The sequence below is a fragment of the Pocillopora verrucosa genome, chromosome 4, assembly GCF_036669915.1.
Source record: "Pocillopora verrucosa isolate sample1 chromosome 4, ASM3666991v2, whole genome shotgun sequence".
NCBI lineage: Eukaryota > Metazoa > Cnidaria > Anthozoa > Scleractinia > Pocilloporidae > Pocillopora > Pocillopora verrucosa.
Window position 1 is genome coordinate 11,849,961 of NC_089315.1, and position 15,306 is coordinate 11,865,266.

At 36.6% G+C, this 15,306-nt stretch overlaps 3 protein-coding genes across 3 annotated transcripts; 2 read left to right on the forward strand and 1 right to left on the reverse strand.

Annotated features, from left to right (window-relative positions):
• The first annotated feature begins 3,264 nt into the window (after positions 1 to 3,264).
• Positions 3,265 to 5,869, forward strand: LOC131773496 (torsin-1A-interacting protein 2-like). Its single transcript, XM_059089462.2, has one exon. It carries the CDS (start codon positions 3,352 to 3,354, stop codon positions 4,252 to 4,254), a length of 903 nt encoding a protein of 300 aa, XP_058945445.2. The 5' UTR covers positions 3,265 to 3,351; the 3' UTR covers positions 4,255 to 5,869.
• Positions 5,870 to 8,083: 2,214 nt separating this feature from the next.
• LOC131773498 (torsin-1A-like) lies at positions 8,084 to 10,580 on the reverse strand. Its single transcript, XM_059089463.2, has one exon. It carries the CDS (start codon positions 10,546 to 10,548, stop codon positions 9,541 to 9,543), a length of 1,008 nt encoding a protein of 335 aa, XP_058945446.2. The 5' UTR covers positions 10,549 to 10,580; the 3' UTR covers positions 8,084 to 9,540.
• A 225-nt stretch (positions 10,581 to 10,805) lies between these two features.
• On the forward strand, positions 10,806 to 12,838 carry LOC131773493 (torsin-1A-interacting protein 2-like). Its single transcript, XM_066165295.1, is given in 5 exon segments — positions 10,806 to 10,842; positions 11,069 to 11,209; positions 11,212 to 11,238; positions 11,241 to 11,599; positions 11,601 to 12,838. Coding segments are annotated over 5 exon segments (636 nt in total). The 3' UTR covers positions 11,673 to 12,838.
• The last annotated feature ends 2,468 nt before the right edge of the window (positions 12,839 to 15,306 follow it).

A 15,306-nucleotide genomic window follows, 5' to 3' on the forward strand; every position in this document is an offset into this window, starting at 1 on the left:
TGGACTGCAAATCTCTTTGATGAGAGTTTTATTCTCTGCAAGCCTTTAATAACTCTAACTGTATTAATAACTCTAACTATACTATCATTATTTAAGATCAGTGTGTTTAGCCTGTTATTTTGTCTCTATGGTTAGCCAGGATATTGAATTCAGCCAAAAAAAGTTGTCTGTACCAGTATAAAATTCAGCCCAAATAATTAAAAATAGTCATTTCTAAAACTTAATTTAAGACATCTTTCAATGGAATGTAATCCAACTGAGGTCATTGAAGAAATAAAATATATTTATAATACAAGTCAAGTAACCACAACCAGAAAGTTAAGTAACCACAAAATAAACATTTGATTTACCTAAGCTTGTGAGTAACAATGTGAACTACTTACTTTCACTGTAATTTTCTGACAGAGCAAAATTTTAAAGTTTAGGGATGTTTGTGCACATATATTGTTTAAAAATAGATAAAATGTGGCAGATTTGTATTTTGAAAATGTCATAAACTGAACAAGTTTCAAACAAGTGAGAAAAATTTGAAAAAATCTTATTCAAATAGGAAATGCGTGTATTTAAACCTGTGCTTAATGAAATTAATATTTCCAGTTTAATGTTACCTTTAGGACTCCCTTTCAAAATTGTCACAAATTTTATGTATGTCCAGTGGCAATTGTCTTTAAATAAGTACTGGTTAAGATCTTTTACTGATGAGGTTTAAAAGGCTTTTTTCTATTTTCTTTTGCCCAGCATGTTTTATGGAAAATTAAATTAAGGGCTGTTGAATTAGGTTCTTTTTCCCAGACATCAACCTAAATGTCACAGAAATTAATTGCTATACAGTAGTACAGTGTATGCACTCTCTACCCAGGCTCTCAATAGGCAGCCCCCTTCCCAAAAAAAATCTTAAATAAAGCTTTCTAAGTTAAAGTGTTTTTAAGCAAGGTTAGTTAAGAGCATTGATACAAATATCAATCCCCCCTTCCCTCCCCTCCCTCACAAAGTAAAATTGGAGCCAATTGGCAGACTAGGTCTGAGTAACCGTTAACCCATGAAGAATGAAAGAACTGATGATAATTACTCACATGCTGTATGACAGGTTAACTACAGGCAACAACAGTGGTCAAATACAAAATAATTAATGGTTATATTTTGTAAATACTCTAGATCAAAGTAATACCCAAGGTGGCATAAAGTTACTTTCACACTTTTGATAACCCAAAATTTAAATAAACTTTCTCTCCTCAGTGTGAAATAAAGTACCTCGTACATGTATGAGGTATTCACTAGACAATGAGTCCTTCTGTCACCATGTTGATATAAAAATGACTATACATTTATCTTCTTCATGGAAAGTCAGCTTTGTTTTTCCCGTGTTGTATCCATATATATATCCCCCCCCCCCCCCATAGAGATGAAGTTTTAGTGATGTTGGACAGAGACCAAGTTCATTTTGGAATATCCAGCTTTGAAGAAAATGAAATCGACCTGAACTTGGGTTTTCAGTACAGGTGTAAGCAAATGTGTTTACTTTTTCAGATATGAGATAACACTTGAAAGAGAACAAACAAACATAACACATCCAAAATTCCTTTTTATTATAATGATATCAATTTTAACAAAGTGTAAAATTTATCCTATAAATTTTAGATAGTGATCAGTGACACAAGAAATTTCTAAGACAACGCTTGTTCAAGAAAAACGAAAACACTGATGTCTTTTTTTACACTTTTGACATAACGATTCAAAATGCCACCAGAAGAGGGTTCTTTAGACTACCTGTAGCAGGAATACTACTAACACTATATCAACATCTTTCATACTCAAATGAAGTTACACAAGAAAGTCTACTGATCTCACTATCAAGCACTGGTACCTAGCATGGGCAATCTCCAGGGACCCAAGACACAGCTATCTCTTGTGCGACAGAATCAAGAATTTTGCAAATGACTGTCATGTCTCAATGAAAGATTAGTAGATCCAAGTAGATCTCTCTTAAAACAAACATGCTATGACCGTGTTAGGTTTCTAGAAAAAGAAAGGAAATATGCCAATACAGTTCCCATTCTTACATTTGCAGTACATCTTGTCATTTCTTACTGTTGATTCACCGAAGGTGACTAATTAAGGTGCAAAATTTTGAAATACAAGTCAAAAGTTAAGGCAAGAATGTCTCCTTTCCTGCCTTTTAATCATTACTTTCAGCAAAACTTTTATTTTGATCAGAAACAACATGGCACAGGAGAGCCTGATTTGGGACTTGGAGATATTTGGCATAATATAATCTCCTAATTAGAAAGAGTTAAATCAATCAGCTCCTTCAGTAACTCCAGAAAAGCTGACATTTCAAGTATCAACCCTCACCCTTATTGATCAGCTGCTAAGAGAGCAAGCAAGATTGAAATTCCTAATTAACTCAATTGCTTAAGTTCTTAATTTCTCTTCATTAATTTCATGTCTCTTGTCAACCAAGTATTGCTGTTACTCTCTAAAGCAGTATAAAACTTTCTTTACAAACTAAACTTCCATTAATATTCCATTTAGCTCCTAGGGCACTTATTTTTGTTTGGTTCCCCAAGGGAGGGTGCGTATCTAAAACAGGGTGCCCATTTCCTCTTTACAGAAATCACAAAATGAGTGTGAAATAAAGCTTTGATGGTTACTTGGAAAGAATCAGTCAATGGAAAATGGAGGTGCTGGCCCTGAATCCTTCTTGGCCTGAACGACCATCCAGGCAATCATCACAAAATTTTAGGAAAAAATCATTTGTTTGAGGGAACTTTGCTCTCAGGTGAACATAATGGTTGAGATACTGAAACAAAGAGACCTCTCCATCGGCATAAATGGATTAAAGTAATCAATGAGATTTTTATCAATTAAAGAGGAATGCCAAAATTCACCCTAATTATTAAATTCACGGAGATTGATATCCTCTCGTTTCTTTTTGTGTTTCCAGTGGTTTAAAACAGCATTGCAATTGTTTATAAGGTGACCAAGGAATATGAAGATACTTTGCCGGTAATCGATCCTGCCGACATCAGGAGGGTAGTAATCTAAGTAGTGTTCAACAAATTGTCATGAGCAGCGCAAGTCTCCCCTTGTTCTCCATATTTCTGCAGTAGTGACGTGCGCTTTAATGTCCTTTTAGGTTTTCTCGAAAACTTCCGTGTTATTTAGTACAGCAACTTTCATTGGTTAGTCTCAATCTATTGACCAATGACCTTCCTTCTTAAAGTAAATAATTTATACAAGTCGTTACCAAGGGCTCTTTTTCCGAGAATCGCAGGCTTTGTTAACGCACAAAAAATTCTTAGAACCTGATAGTTTTAGATCATCATTCACTTAATATTTTTTGCCAAGACGATGTCTTCTGAAGAGGATGGAGATAAACCTGTGGGAGAAGGGGAAACTTTTGAAACCTCTGCTGAGAAAAGTAGAGCTGAAGGTGACGATGGTAAAGGTGCAAACGAACGTAAGAAGGACACAGAGGAAGGTAAAAAAACGCAGAAACGTAATACACTCGTACACACCATTCTATTTACTGGTGTAATTCTATGTATTGGTGCAGCTATCTACTTTGCTCGTCCTAAGAACGAAATAAAGGCCGACTTTGACCTGGTGAGAGTCTTTAGAAATGGGCTTGAAAATTTACAGACCCCATTCGCTAATCAGACCCACCGGTTCTGGAAGATTTTAAGAAGTCGCGGATTGGCTTATCTACAGAGTAAGGATCCCTTACAACCACTGGTGTTCTTACTGGCTGCACCTCCAGCAGCACATGAATACGTGGATTGCCTGGCCATTAAACTAGCAAAGATGCTGGATCCAAGACATAAAGATACTTTGGCTAGATTTTGTGGTGAAGAAGAGAAAGTAAATCCTCCAGAAAAGACTAAAATAAGAATGGACAATTTCCTGAAGAAAAAAATTGAGGCTCTTCACAGGGTAGTGCTCATCCATCACCTTGAGCTTCTTCCGCCACCCTCACCACATCTTTTTCACTCTTATTGTGATGATCAAAATGCACCCTATAAGCACTTGGCCATTATTTTTACGGTACATATGCCAGTAGAGCCCAACTCATCTCTGTCTCCTAAACAAGCAGAGGAAAGTGTAAAGAAATATCTTTCAGGTGATGTTTGGGCAAAGGATGATGTGGGTGAAGTTGCTGCTCTCCTGGTCCGCGTTGCTTATACCGTGGTTCTTATGAATGGTGAAAGTAGTGGTTCAGCAAGGGACTTCTGCTCTGAATCAACTAACTGTTAGCAGGGATTGGTAGGATGAGTTAGTGAATTACTATTACTCTGTCAGACTCAGGATTTAACAGAATGTAGCAAATTTAGAGCTTAGTCAACCAGGGGATGTTGTCTTGATTGAGCACTTAATTTTCAGGAGAAGCCAATAAAAAATGTAAGATTTTCAGGCAGGAGAATTATAATTTAGATCTGGAGTGTGAAAGGAGTATAATTTGTATGCTGAGGTCAAATAGGTAACAACTGATTGCTTCCTTTTCATGATGGAAAATATGGACTTTCCAGGCTACTTTGGTTTGTTTCTGTAGAATGTCACAAAATGAGAACTATTGACTATTCACAGAATGTAATAGATAGTCAACAATGCATGCAATTTAACATCTTAATTAACGTTTTTGTCTGTAAGTCAAAGCTAGAGCTTTCATACACATGTTAATTTTAGGCTGGCAAACTAAAGGTAGTCCAAAAGACTTGTCAAATTTGATTGAGATTGTGCCATTCACCTTCAAACCCAGGGAAACTGCTAAGTGTTCACAACAACTTGATGTCAATAAGGGAACACTTTTGGGTCTAAAACTTTTTGGGATACTGTGGAGATTAGTGCTTGATTTAAGACACTAGTGTTCCATGTAGATACTAGGATTCAATTGTTGACATTGGTGGCAGATTTTCGGCATTAATGTCCAATTTGAGATATTAGTGTCTAATTTAGACAGTAATATTCAATTAAGATACTAGTGTTCAATCTACACACACATCTGATTTCAGTCACTGCTGTCCTGGTGTACGATTCATCTAATTTAGGGCACTACTAGTCGATCTTACACACTAGTGTCCAATTTTAGAAGGTGGTGTTTGATTTTAAACAGTAATGTCCAATGTCAGATAGTGACCGATTTTGGACACAAGCTTGGTTTTAGGCACAACCATTTTATTTCCCAACAGAGCTAAGTTGTTCTTCTATTAATCCTGGGTGACTTTTTTTTAACTCTTAGTGCATCTAACTATCTGAATGGTTATTTTCTGTTAAGATTTTTCATAGATAAGTGATATTCAGCATTCATGTTTTCTGACCAGGGTTTCATAATTTATGTCAGGTCCTGTATCCATTGACTGCCAGACACTGAAGACTTCTGGAATACCAAACCCTCTGATGAGAGTTTCACTCTCTGCAAGTGTTTGATAACTCTAACTACTGGTATATCTGTATTTAAGATTTGTGTATTTAGCCTTTTATTTTGTCTGTATGGTTAGCCAGGATATTGAATTCAACTAAAGAAAGTTGTTTGTACCAGTATAAAATGATCCAAATATATTCCTGTCAAAAAAATTCATATAAGACAATTCCTTGAATGGAACGTTATCCAACAGAGTTCATCGAAGAAAGAAAATACATTTACAATACAGAATAAATATCAGTAACCACACAATGAACATTTGACTTATCTTTAGCAGGTTAAGAAACAATGTGAACTACTTACTTTCACTAATTTACTGACACAGCAAAATTTTTAAAGTAGGGTTGATTGTAAGCATATATTGCCCAAAAATTAATATGATGTTGCAGATTTGTATTTAAAAATATCATAAACTGAAAAAGTTTACAATGAGAGAGGAAAACTTTGAAAAATTCTATTTAAATGGGAAATATATCTATTTAAACTCACTGTCAATTAAATTATCATTCTGTAGTTTAGTGTCGTCTAAGACTCCCTTTCTCATTTTTTCACAAATTTTATGAATGTCCAGAAGCACTTGTCTATAAATAAGTGCTGGTTAATATCTTTTACTGATTTGAAGATGTGTCCTTCATAATTTATTACAGCACCTTCTGGAAAATGTTGATCAATTGGAAAGAAAGGTTAAAAGGCTTTTTTTCCCTTTAGCCAGCACGTTTTATGGAAAATTAAATTAAGGGATATTGAATTAGGTTCTGTTTCCTAGCCATCAACCCAAAGTCACAAAAATTAATTGCTATACAATACTATACACTCCCTACCTAAGCTCTCAATAAGCAGCCCCTTCTATAAAAAATCTTCTTTTATAAAGTTTCCCAAGTTAAAATGTTTTAAGCAGGGTTAGTGGTGTTCATTACTGTGAAGATCAATTTCATATTCACAACTTTATACACAGTTCAAATATATGACTCATATAATCACAGCCATATAAAGGTACTCTTATGCCTTTTTGATAACCCAAAATTTGAAATAACTTTCCCACCTAGGTGTGAAATGAAGTACCTTATACATGTATGAGGTGTTCACTTGGAAACAAGTCTTTCTTTCACCATGTTGATGTAAAAGGATACTTTTTGGCCACATTGTTTTGCTACCATGTCCTAGCCCTATGATAACCCTTGCAAGATAACAAAATAACTCACCCTACATTCCTAAAATAAAAATGATATCAATTTTAACAAAATACAGAGTTCATCCTACTAATTTTGGCAAGTGATCAGTGACACAAGAAATTTCTTATGACAATGCATGTTCAAGATAAACAAAAAATTACTGATTTATTTTTGACACTTTTTCAATATGAATTTGAAATACTTCCAGAAGAGCGTTCTTCAGACTACCAGTAGTAAAAATACTACTAAAACTATATCAACATCTCTCATACTTAAATAAGGTTACATATGAAAATCTCCTGATCTCCCTGAGCACTGACACCTAGCGTTGGTAATCTGTAGGTACTCAAGACACAAGTATCTCTTATGTGACAGAATCAAGAATTTTGCAAATTACTGTCATGCCTCATTGAAAAATTAGTAGATTTAGGTAGATCCCTCATAGAAGAAACATGCCAAAACAGTGCTAGGTTCCTAGAAAAAAAAAAGATCAAAGGGCTCTTGGAACCAGCTCATTCGTGTTATGAATGTGACGCTACGTAAGTTGTGAGATGACATGTTATCACGTATCAGACGAAAAAACAGTATAAATTCTCAGTTTGCATTTTGTACCCAGTCTGCAGTCTGCATTTTGTACCTAGTCTACATTTTGTACCGACCGGATTGGTATTGATGTTTTTTTTCGAGCGAGCCTCAAAGTCTGGACCGAAATAATGGAGCTCGAAAAAAAATTTTAGTGAGACTATCTTGACCGCTATGACTGATATGTGGACTGTATGTTGAAGAGTTCCCGAGGACAAGTCCAATGATAGAGCAATGATTACTTTATATCAACTGAAGACGAACGCAAATGCGCGGTTTACCAATAGGGCTGCCTCTGATTCACAGCGTGTATTGAAATGAACCCACTACGGGTCCCCTTAGGTGTAAATATTTCGGCTTCTCGATTCAAGTTGCATCTTTTGAAGTTAGGAAATTTGATTCGAGTTTATAATTTCTGTTAAACCATACAAACATTTTATTTCTTTCCACGTGAGTTTCTGAGCTTCATCGAAATTAATTTTGACTTTCACTAAGTGGGGAGGGGTAGCAGGTGAAACTACTTCCGTTTATTGTCCACAATGCAACTTCCGTCTACGGAATACAACTTCCGTCCACGGTCGACAACTTCCGTCAACATCTGCTTTACCACAATACTTCATTCATTGCTTCCAGCATGAATGAGCTAAAAATGTATCAATACAGTTTCCATTCTTAGATTTGCAATACATCCTGTCATCTCTAGCTGTTGATTCACACAAAGGGCAAATTAAAATGCACAATTTAAAATACAGTTGAAAAGCTGAGCCTGATTTAAGATTTGGAGATATTTGAAAAATTTCGGTAAAATAAAAAATTGAGACAGAAGAAACTTGGTAAATCTTTTACCCTATGCTTTGGAAATCAAACATTGAAACAAATAAATGAAACAAAATTCTTAGGTGTTTATATTGCCAAATACTATTTATCATCTAAGAATAAGCTTACTCTGTACTACGCTTTAATTTACCCATATATCACTCACTGTAATTCAACCTGGTTGTCCATACATGGCACCAACCTAAATAGGATGCGAGCGATTACCATCTCAGACTATTGAGAAGACACTGCCCCCATATTTGCTAAATTGGGATATTTTCCCAAGTCAACGCATTGCAAATAGCTAAATCCATGTTTTATTATCACAATCATCTACTGTCCCTGATGCTTCTCAGCTTGTTCCTTGCAAATAGGCAAGTTATTAAACAAGAATAGCCAATTTCTATCGACCATGTAACTTTTGTACTTATCTTAAACAATTTACAATACTCTACCAAGGTCCCAAAATTTGGAATTCTCTCCCAATATTGATCACTGGTTTGACTAGCATTTTTACTTTTAAAAGAAAGATGGTTGATTTTTTAATGAAATGAGTCCAAATTGGCCAAGCCGCACATCCACAACTTAATTACAAACATATTGACAACTGAGGTGGCCTCCCCTCTAAGCTTGGTGGTTTCTTGGAGGTCTCCTTGCCCTAACATACTGTTAAAACCTGTATAAATATAATATCTTTAGTGGTTAATAAATGATGATGATGATGATGATAAAAATTGAAGAATTAACAGTAACTCAAGAAAAGCTGACATTTTAATTATCAGCCCTCACCCTTGTTAACCTGAGAGAGCAAGTAAGATTGAACAGCCTGATTTCCTCAGTTGCTTAACTTCTATATTTCTCTTCATTAACATCACGTCTCTCATCAACCAAGTATTTTTGTTACCCTCTTAAGCAGTTTAAACCTTTGCTTAGAAACCAAACTACCATAAAGATTTTATTTAGTGCTCAGGACACTTTTTCTTCTTTTGGTTCCCCCAACGGCAGTGCTTCTTCAAAACAGGGTGCTCATTTAATTGGCTAATTGAAAAGAATCAATACAAATGGAAAATGGAGGTGTTGCCCCTGAATCCTTCTTGGTAAGAAAAACCAGAAGAGGGGTGCATATTGGTATAGGGGCACTTATTGGAATGAGAGAGCTTATTGAATGGGAGCACTTATTAACAAAAATCAGAGGGGGTTGCTTATTGGAGAGGGGAAGCTGATGAGAATGAGGGCAGTAAATCAAATTACATTCGGTCATCATTCTCTTGTTCTCTTTCACATATCTATTCTTTCTATCAGATAATTGTCTTCTTTATATCTAAATATACTTCCAACTCCTCCATCTCCACCATCTGCTAAACTTGCCCCACCCCACCCATTTCTAAAACTAAGTTTGAAAGGCTGACTCATTCTAACTAGAAAGTCACTTCCGTAGGTTTATGTGACACGCTTTTGCTAATTCTTCAAAAACCGGTTTCTATAAATTGTGTTTATATTGAGTCAGCCTGACCTGTTCCCAACAACTGGTATCTCCGAAGGGCAAAGTTTTCAAAATTCCTCACCCATCACATAGTCAACTTTGCCTGAAATAATCTTACAGCCAGACAGAGAAAAGACCTCTAGATCTTCAGGAAAGTATGACATTTCACCTGCTACACTGTTTAGGATGGAATCTGTGACTGGGTGTCCTTTCTCCTCTAAATCGGCTTTAGCACACATTTTAACGTGAGACCTCTCCATCGGCAAAAATGGAATAACGTGATCTATCACAGATCTATCAATTAGAGAGGAATGCCAAAATCCACCCTCGTCATAATATTCTTTGAGATTGATAGCTTTTTCCAAATCTTTGAGCTTGATATCTTCTCGTTTCTTTCCGTCTTTCCAGTGTTTTAGAACAGCATTGTTGATAAGATCACCCCCCGTATTGCTAAGGAATATGAAGATACTTTGACGGTAATCGATCTTGCCTTCATCAGGAGGGTGGTAATCTATGTAGGGTTTAAGCACATCTATGAGGCCTTTTGGCATTTTGTGCATTTCGTCAAAGATAAACAGCGATCTGGGGCACTCTCTTACAGAATATTTCACTCGATTGCGCAGCTCTTCCTTGTAAACGTCTACTTTGTTGTGATGAGGGAATTCATGAGTAGCCATGATCAGATGAACATAATTACTCTCCCATCCCTTCTTGAAGATATGTTCGGCAATGATTTTGCTCACAAAGTTCTTTCCTGATCCTGTCCAGCCATTGAAAGAAATCGCTAACGCTTTCTTAGGCGACTTATTGTTTAAATGTGCAACAAGAACCTTTAGAACGGTCTGAGTGACGAGGTGCTGACCAAAAACGCGCCTGCGAAGGGCTGACTGTAAACCCGTTATATTGGGCTTAATCCACTTGTTCTTACAGCATTCAGTGAAATGACAATAAATTTTAGGCCCGAAATAACCACCTATAAAAAAAGCACCTCCAACAATACCTTCAATAAGTATCGCACTTATCATAGGTGTACAAAACATTGTCATCAGCACCACAAGTCTCCCACTGTTCTTCATATTCCTGCAGTGTTGACGAGCGCTTTCGTGGGTTTGCAGTGTTTCCGAGAGAACTTCTGTACTATTTAGTACAGCGATTTTCATTGGTTAGTCTTACTCACTTGACCAATGATCTTCCTTGTTAGAGTACATAATTTGTACAAGTCGGAAGCAGGGTTTTTTCCGGGAACTGCGCGCTTTGTTAACGTACAATCAATTCAGAAAACCTAGGAGTTTGATATCATTATTCACTTAATACCGGTATTTTTGCTGAAACGATGTCTTCCGAAGAGGTTGGAGATAAACCTGAGGGAGGTAAAAAAAAACGCAGGAACGTAATACACTCGTTGCGAAAGTAATTGGCGGAGACAATTATAGAGGGAAAAACACATCTACTCGTGAATCTGTAAAGACAGCGCCAGATAAGCGGGAATTAACAATCCCTGACATAATAGATGACAAAGGCGACCAGACACTTGCTGGCGAATCTCCGAAAAAAGGGTTGAAATCAGGTCCTGAGAGAGAGCGCAAACCGATACTTAACCACAGACTGACCGGTTCTGGAAGATTTTAAGAATTCGCGGATTGGTTCATCTACGGAATAAGAATCCCTCGCAACCGCTGGTGTTCTTATTGGCTGCACTTCCAGCAGCACATGAATGCGTGGATTGCCTGGCCATGAAACTGCTGAAATGCTGGATCCAAGACATAAAATACTTTGGCTAGATTTAATGGTGAAAAAGAGAAAGCAAATCCTCCACAAGAGACCAAAATAAGGATGGACAATTTCCTGAAGGAAAAAATTGTGGCTCTTTACAGGGTAGTCCTCATCCATCACTTTGAGCTTATCCCACCACCCTCACAATTTCTGTTTCACTCTTATTGTGGTGGTAAAAATGCACCATATAAGTATTTGGCCATTATTTTTGCTGTACATCTGCCAGTAGAGTCCAGCAAATCTCTGTCTCCTAAACAAGCAAGGGAAAGTGTTAAGAAATATCTTTCAGGTAAAGTTTGGGCAAAGGATGATAAGAGTGCAGTCGCTTCCCTCCTCGTCCATGTTGCTGAACTGACCCGTGGTGCTCATGAAAGGCGAAACTAGTGGTTCAGCAAGGGTCTTTTGTTCTGAATCCCCTAACTGTTAGCAGTGATTGGCAGGATGAGTTAGTGCGGAGTTATCTTTACTCTGTCAGACATGTAGGATTTAACAGAATGTGGGAAACATAGAGTTTAGTGAACCAGGGGATGTTGTCTTCATGGAGCACTTAATTCTCAGGAGTAGCCAACAAAAAATATAATGTTTTCAGGCAGGAGAATTAGAATTTAGATCTAGAGTGTGAAAGGGGTGTTATTTGTCAACTGAGGTTGAATATGTAACAATTGATTGCTTCCTTTTCATAATGGAAAATATGGACTTGCCTGGCTACTTCCATTTGATTTCAGTTAAATGTTGCAAAATAAGAACTATTGACTATAAACAAAATACAGTGGATGGTTTACAATGCAGCAATTCAACAACTCAATTAGCATTTTTATGTGTTGGTCAAAGCTAGAGCTTTCTTATACATGTAAATGTTAGGCTATGTGGCAAACGAAAGGTAGTCCAAAATACTTGTTAAATTTGATTAAGATTGTGTCATTCACCTTCCTTCTTTCAAACCCAGTGAAACTGCTAATTGTTTACAACAACTTGGTGTCATCAAGGGAACATTTTTGGGTCTAACAATTTGTGGTTTTGGGATATTTATTTAAATTTAAGAAAATTTGAACAAGAAATTTGTAGGTGACCTTGTTTTATGTTCTAGGTTTAGTTTTAGGGCTTAAAGTTAAAGATAATAATTGCTTCTCTGGCAGTGAAATATTATCCTGACCTTGGAATGATATGCCATAGTTCACAAAAGCAAACTCATCTCTTTGATCTGTCTTTTAATTTTTAGAAATGGATTTCATCCCACAACCATTTTTTAAGATCAGCTGTATAGTTATTCAGCTGTTTCCTATTTTTAATATTCTTTGGCTGGTGTCCTTTTGCAAGTCAATATAAAATATGTTTTACTTTGATTTTACCAGGTTTATTTTTCCTTCATTGTTTGATATTCTTTTTGAAATTATTTCAAATTCTTATCTCTGTCAACAATGGATCCCTTGAAGGAAGGGGAACAAGATTGATAACTGTTTGACTAGAATTTGATTTAACTAAGGATATACCATCAAAATATGTTCTCCACAGTTGTTTGATATAATTGTATTTTGCACCAGTCAAATGCCATTCTTTGCATATGGAAGAAGTCTGGCCAAGCATTAATGTACAAGTACAAGTGTCTGATTTTAAACTAGTGGCCGGTTTTAGCCATTTGCATCCATTTAGGGCACTTAAGTCCAATTTTGCATACTAGTGTCCAATTCTAGACACTAGTGTCTGATTAAAATACTTATGTTTAATTCTAGACACCATTGTCTCATTTAAGATAAAAATGTCAGATTTAAGAAACTAACATCCAATTTTAGACATAAGTATCTGATTTTCACACCATCATCCGGTTTTATTTACAGGTGTCCAATTGTAGACTTCTAGTGTCTTACTTTACTCACTAGTGTTCGATATAAGAAACTAATTTTTGATTATGTTATTAGGGTCTGATTTGGAACACAAGTGTCCAATTTAAGACACTAGCATCCAAATTAGACACTAGTGTCTGACTTAAGACAAAACTGTCTGATTTTAGGTACTATAGTGCCCAATTTTAGGTACTAGTGCCCAATTTTAGGCACTAATGCTCAATTATGGACATTAGTGCCCAATTAAAGACACTAGTGTTCAATGTAGGTACTAGGACCTGATTTTTGACACTAGCATCGAGTTTTGGACACTGGGAGTCCAATTTTAGGCATTACCGTTCAATTTGAGACATTGGTGTCCATTTTAGACTCTAATGTCCGATTTAGATACTAGTGTCCAATTTAAACACGTCTGATTTCAGTCACTGCTGTCCAATTTTAGACATTGGTGTCTGATTTGAAACAGCTGCAGTGGTCTTTGAGTTACTTAAAAAAAGCCGCTGATTTTCTGTTTTCTTTACAAAGCTTTGAGCACATTTTGAAATGAGTTTTGTTTGGAAATCGTCCGGAAAATAAAATTCCAAATCGAATTTTCACGACATGCGTGAAAGCTGCATTAAATCAAAAGTGCTATGCAAAAGAGTTGACGGAGTTCATTATCCCTCTTGCTGTGATTTATTGCAAATTTTTCCTTACAAGCATGATTTTATTTAAAAAAAAAAACATCCAAATTAGCGTTAATTAACAAGGTATCATTTATTTTTCAAATGTTAAATTTCTTAAGACCTAGCTAAAGACGGTGTCTACCAGCACGTTAATAACTCACCATTATCTTGAATTTGTCCTTTTATCCTTGATCGACCAGACGTTTCTTGGATGTTGAAATCTATTGAGCCTTCCAATCTTTTTCTTGACTCTCCCTTTAGTTGGCGATCCTAGTACGGAAGAGATATTTCGTGAATACTTTTGAATGAAACGAGAGTGGCCGGGTTTTAAAGCCACATGGCTCATAGCTAGGCAGTGCTTATTCCTGAAATTTGTAGCACCAAGCCAACAGGAGAATGCCACCTTCTCTTGGGTGGGATGATAGTTTATTGAATGTAACCGGCTGCCACTATTTTTGCAGTTTTTCTCGGACATTTTGCTGGACTCGAAAAAACGACAGAAATCGAGCTTATGGATATGCCAGATTCTTCCCGTAAACGACCTGAGGTAGCAGTGATGACATTTGTCATCTCTCGTTGACCTTTCAAGGTTTTGCCCTCCCTATATAATATTCCGTATCAAACATTCTGTATCTATACGTTGTATAATCTTTGAACTTCTATCTGTATTAAGTTATCGCGTCACGGATGCCTCCAAATAGGGTAAAGTGGATTAAAAATGATGGGATTATGGCTTAATGGTATGAGAAATGGAAGATGTAGGTCAAAGACCATTAGCGGCACTGTTTCAACCCTCTCTTAGATTCTATCAGTCAGTTAATGTAAACTGGGCTCGGAGAGTCCCACAGTAGTTTCCCTCAAGGGAGACAACACAAATTTCTGTAGGTAAAACTAAGCTCGCCGAATAACAGAATGGAATATTATAAACACAACATAATTACCAGAACTTTGAGGAAGGTTTTAATCTTGTGGCATCTACTTGTCCTGGCAAGTCGTCACGTGATTTTAATACGTTTCATTTGCTCTCATCTGTAGTGAAAAAGGACAGTTATGATCAGATACAGGTGACTTTTCAACGGCTACTTATGTAACTTAACACTTATCCCATAATATTTAAAATGATGTTTTAGAATGAGAACAAGGTGTTTGATACAATAAATTGTACGGGACTGGTGTATGTTGACGTATTTAAAGATAGGTTGAAAACAGCTTACCAGTCAAAGTCCATCTAGCCTGTGTACAAGCTTTCATTATTAGAGCAGCAGGACGTGCGCTTCTCCACCCAAAGGAATATTTAAGACAAGGCGCGGAGAAGTTTGCCGGAGGTCTGATACTATTTACCAGTCCCAGACCCCTTGCAGGCCTCTCGCCGACTCGCATTACTCAAGGCCTCATACTTTCCCGCGGGCGAAGAAACTCTCTTGCTCAAAGGATAACAATAAGAGCTAACAATAATGATAAGAGCTCATGCCGTTCTTTGCAGCGTGAATTGAAAAAGAGTATCATTACTCCAACGGAGTAAGACGATAGTCTTGTGCAAGTAACCCCCACCCTC

Coding starts and splice junctions, on each gene's coding strand:
- LOC131773496 (XM_059089462.2), top strand. CDS start 3,352: ATGTCTTCTGAAGAGGATGGAGATAAACCTGTGGGAGAAGGGGAAACT.
- LOC131773498 (XM_059089463.2), bottom strand. CDS start 10,548: ATGAAGAACAGTGGGAGACTTGTGGTGCTGATGACAATGTTTTGTACA.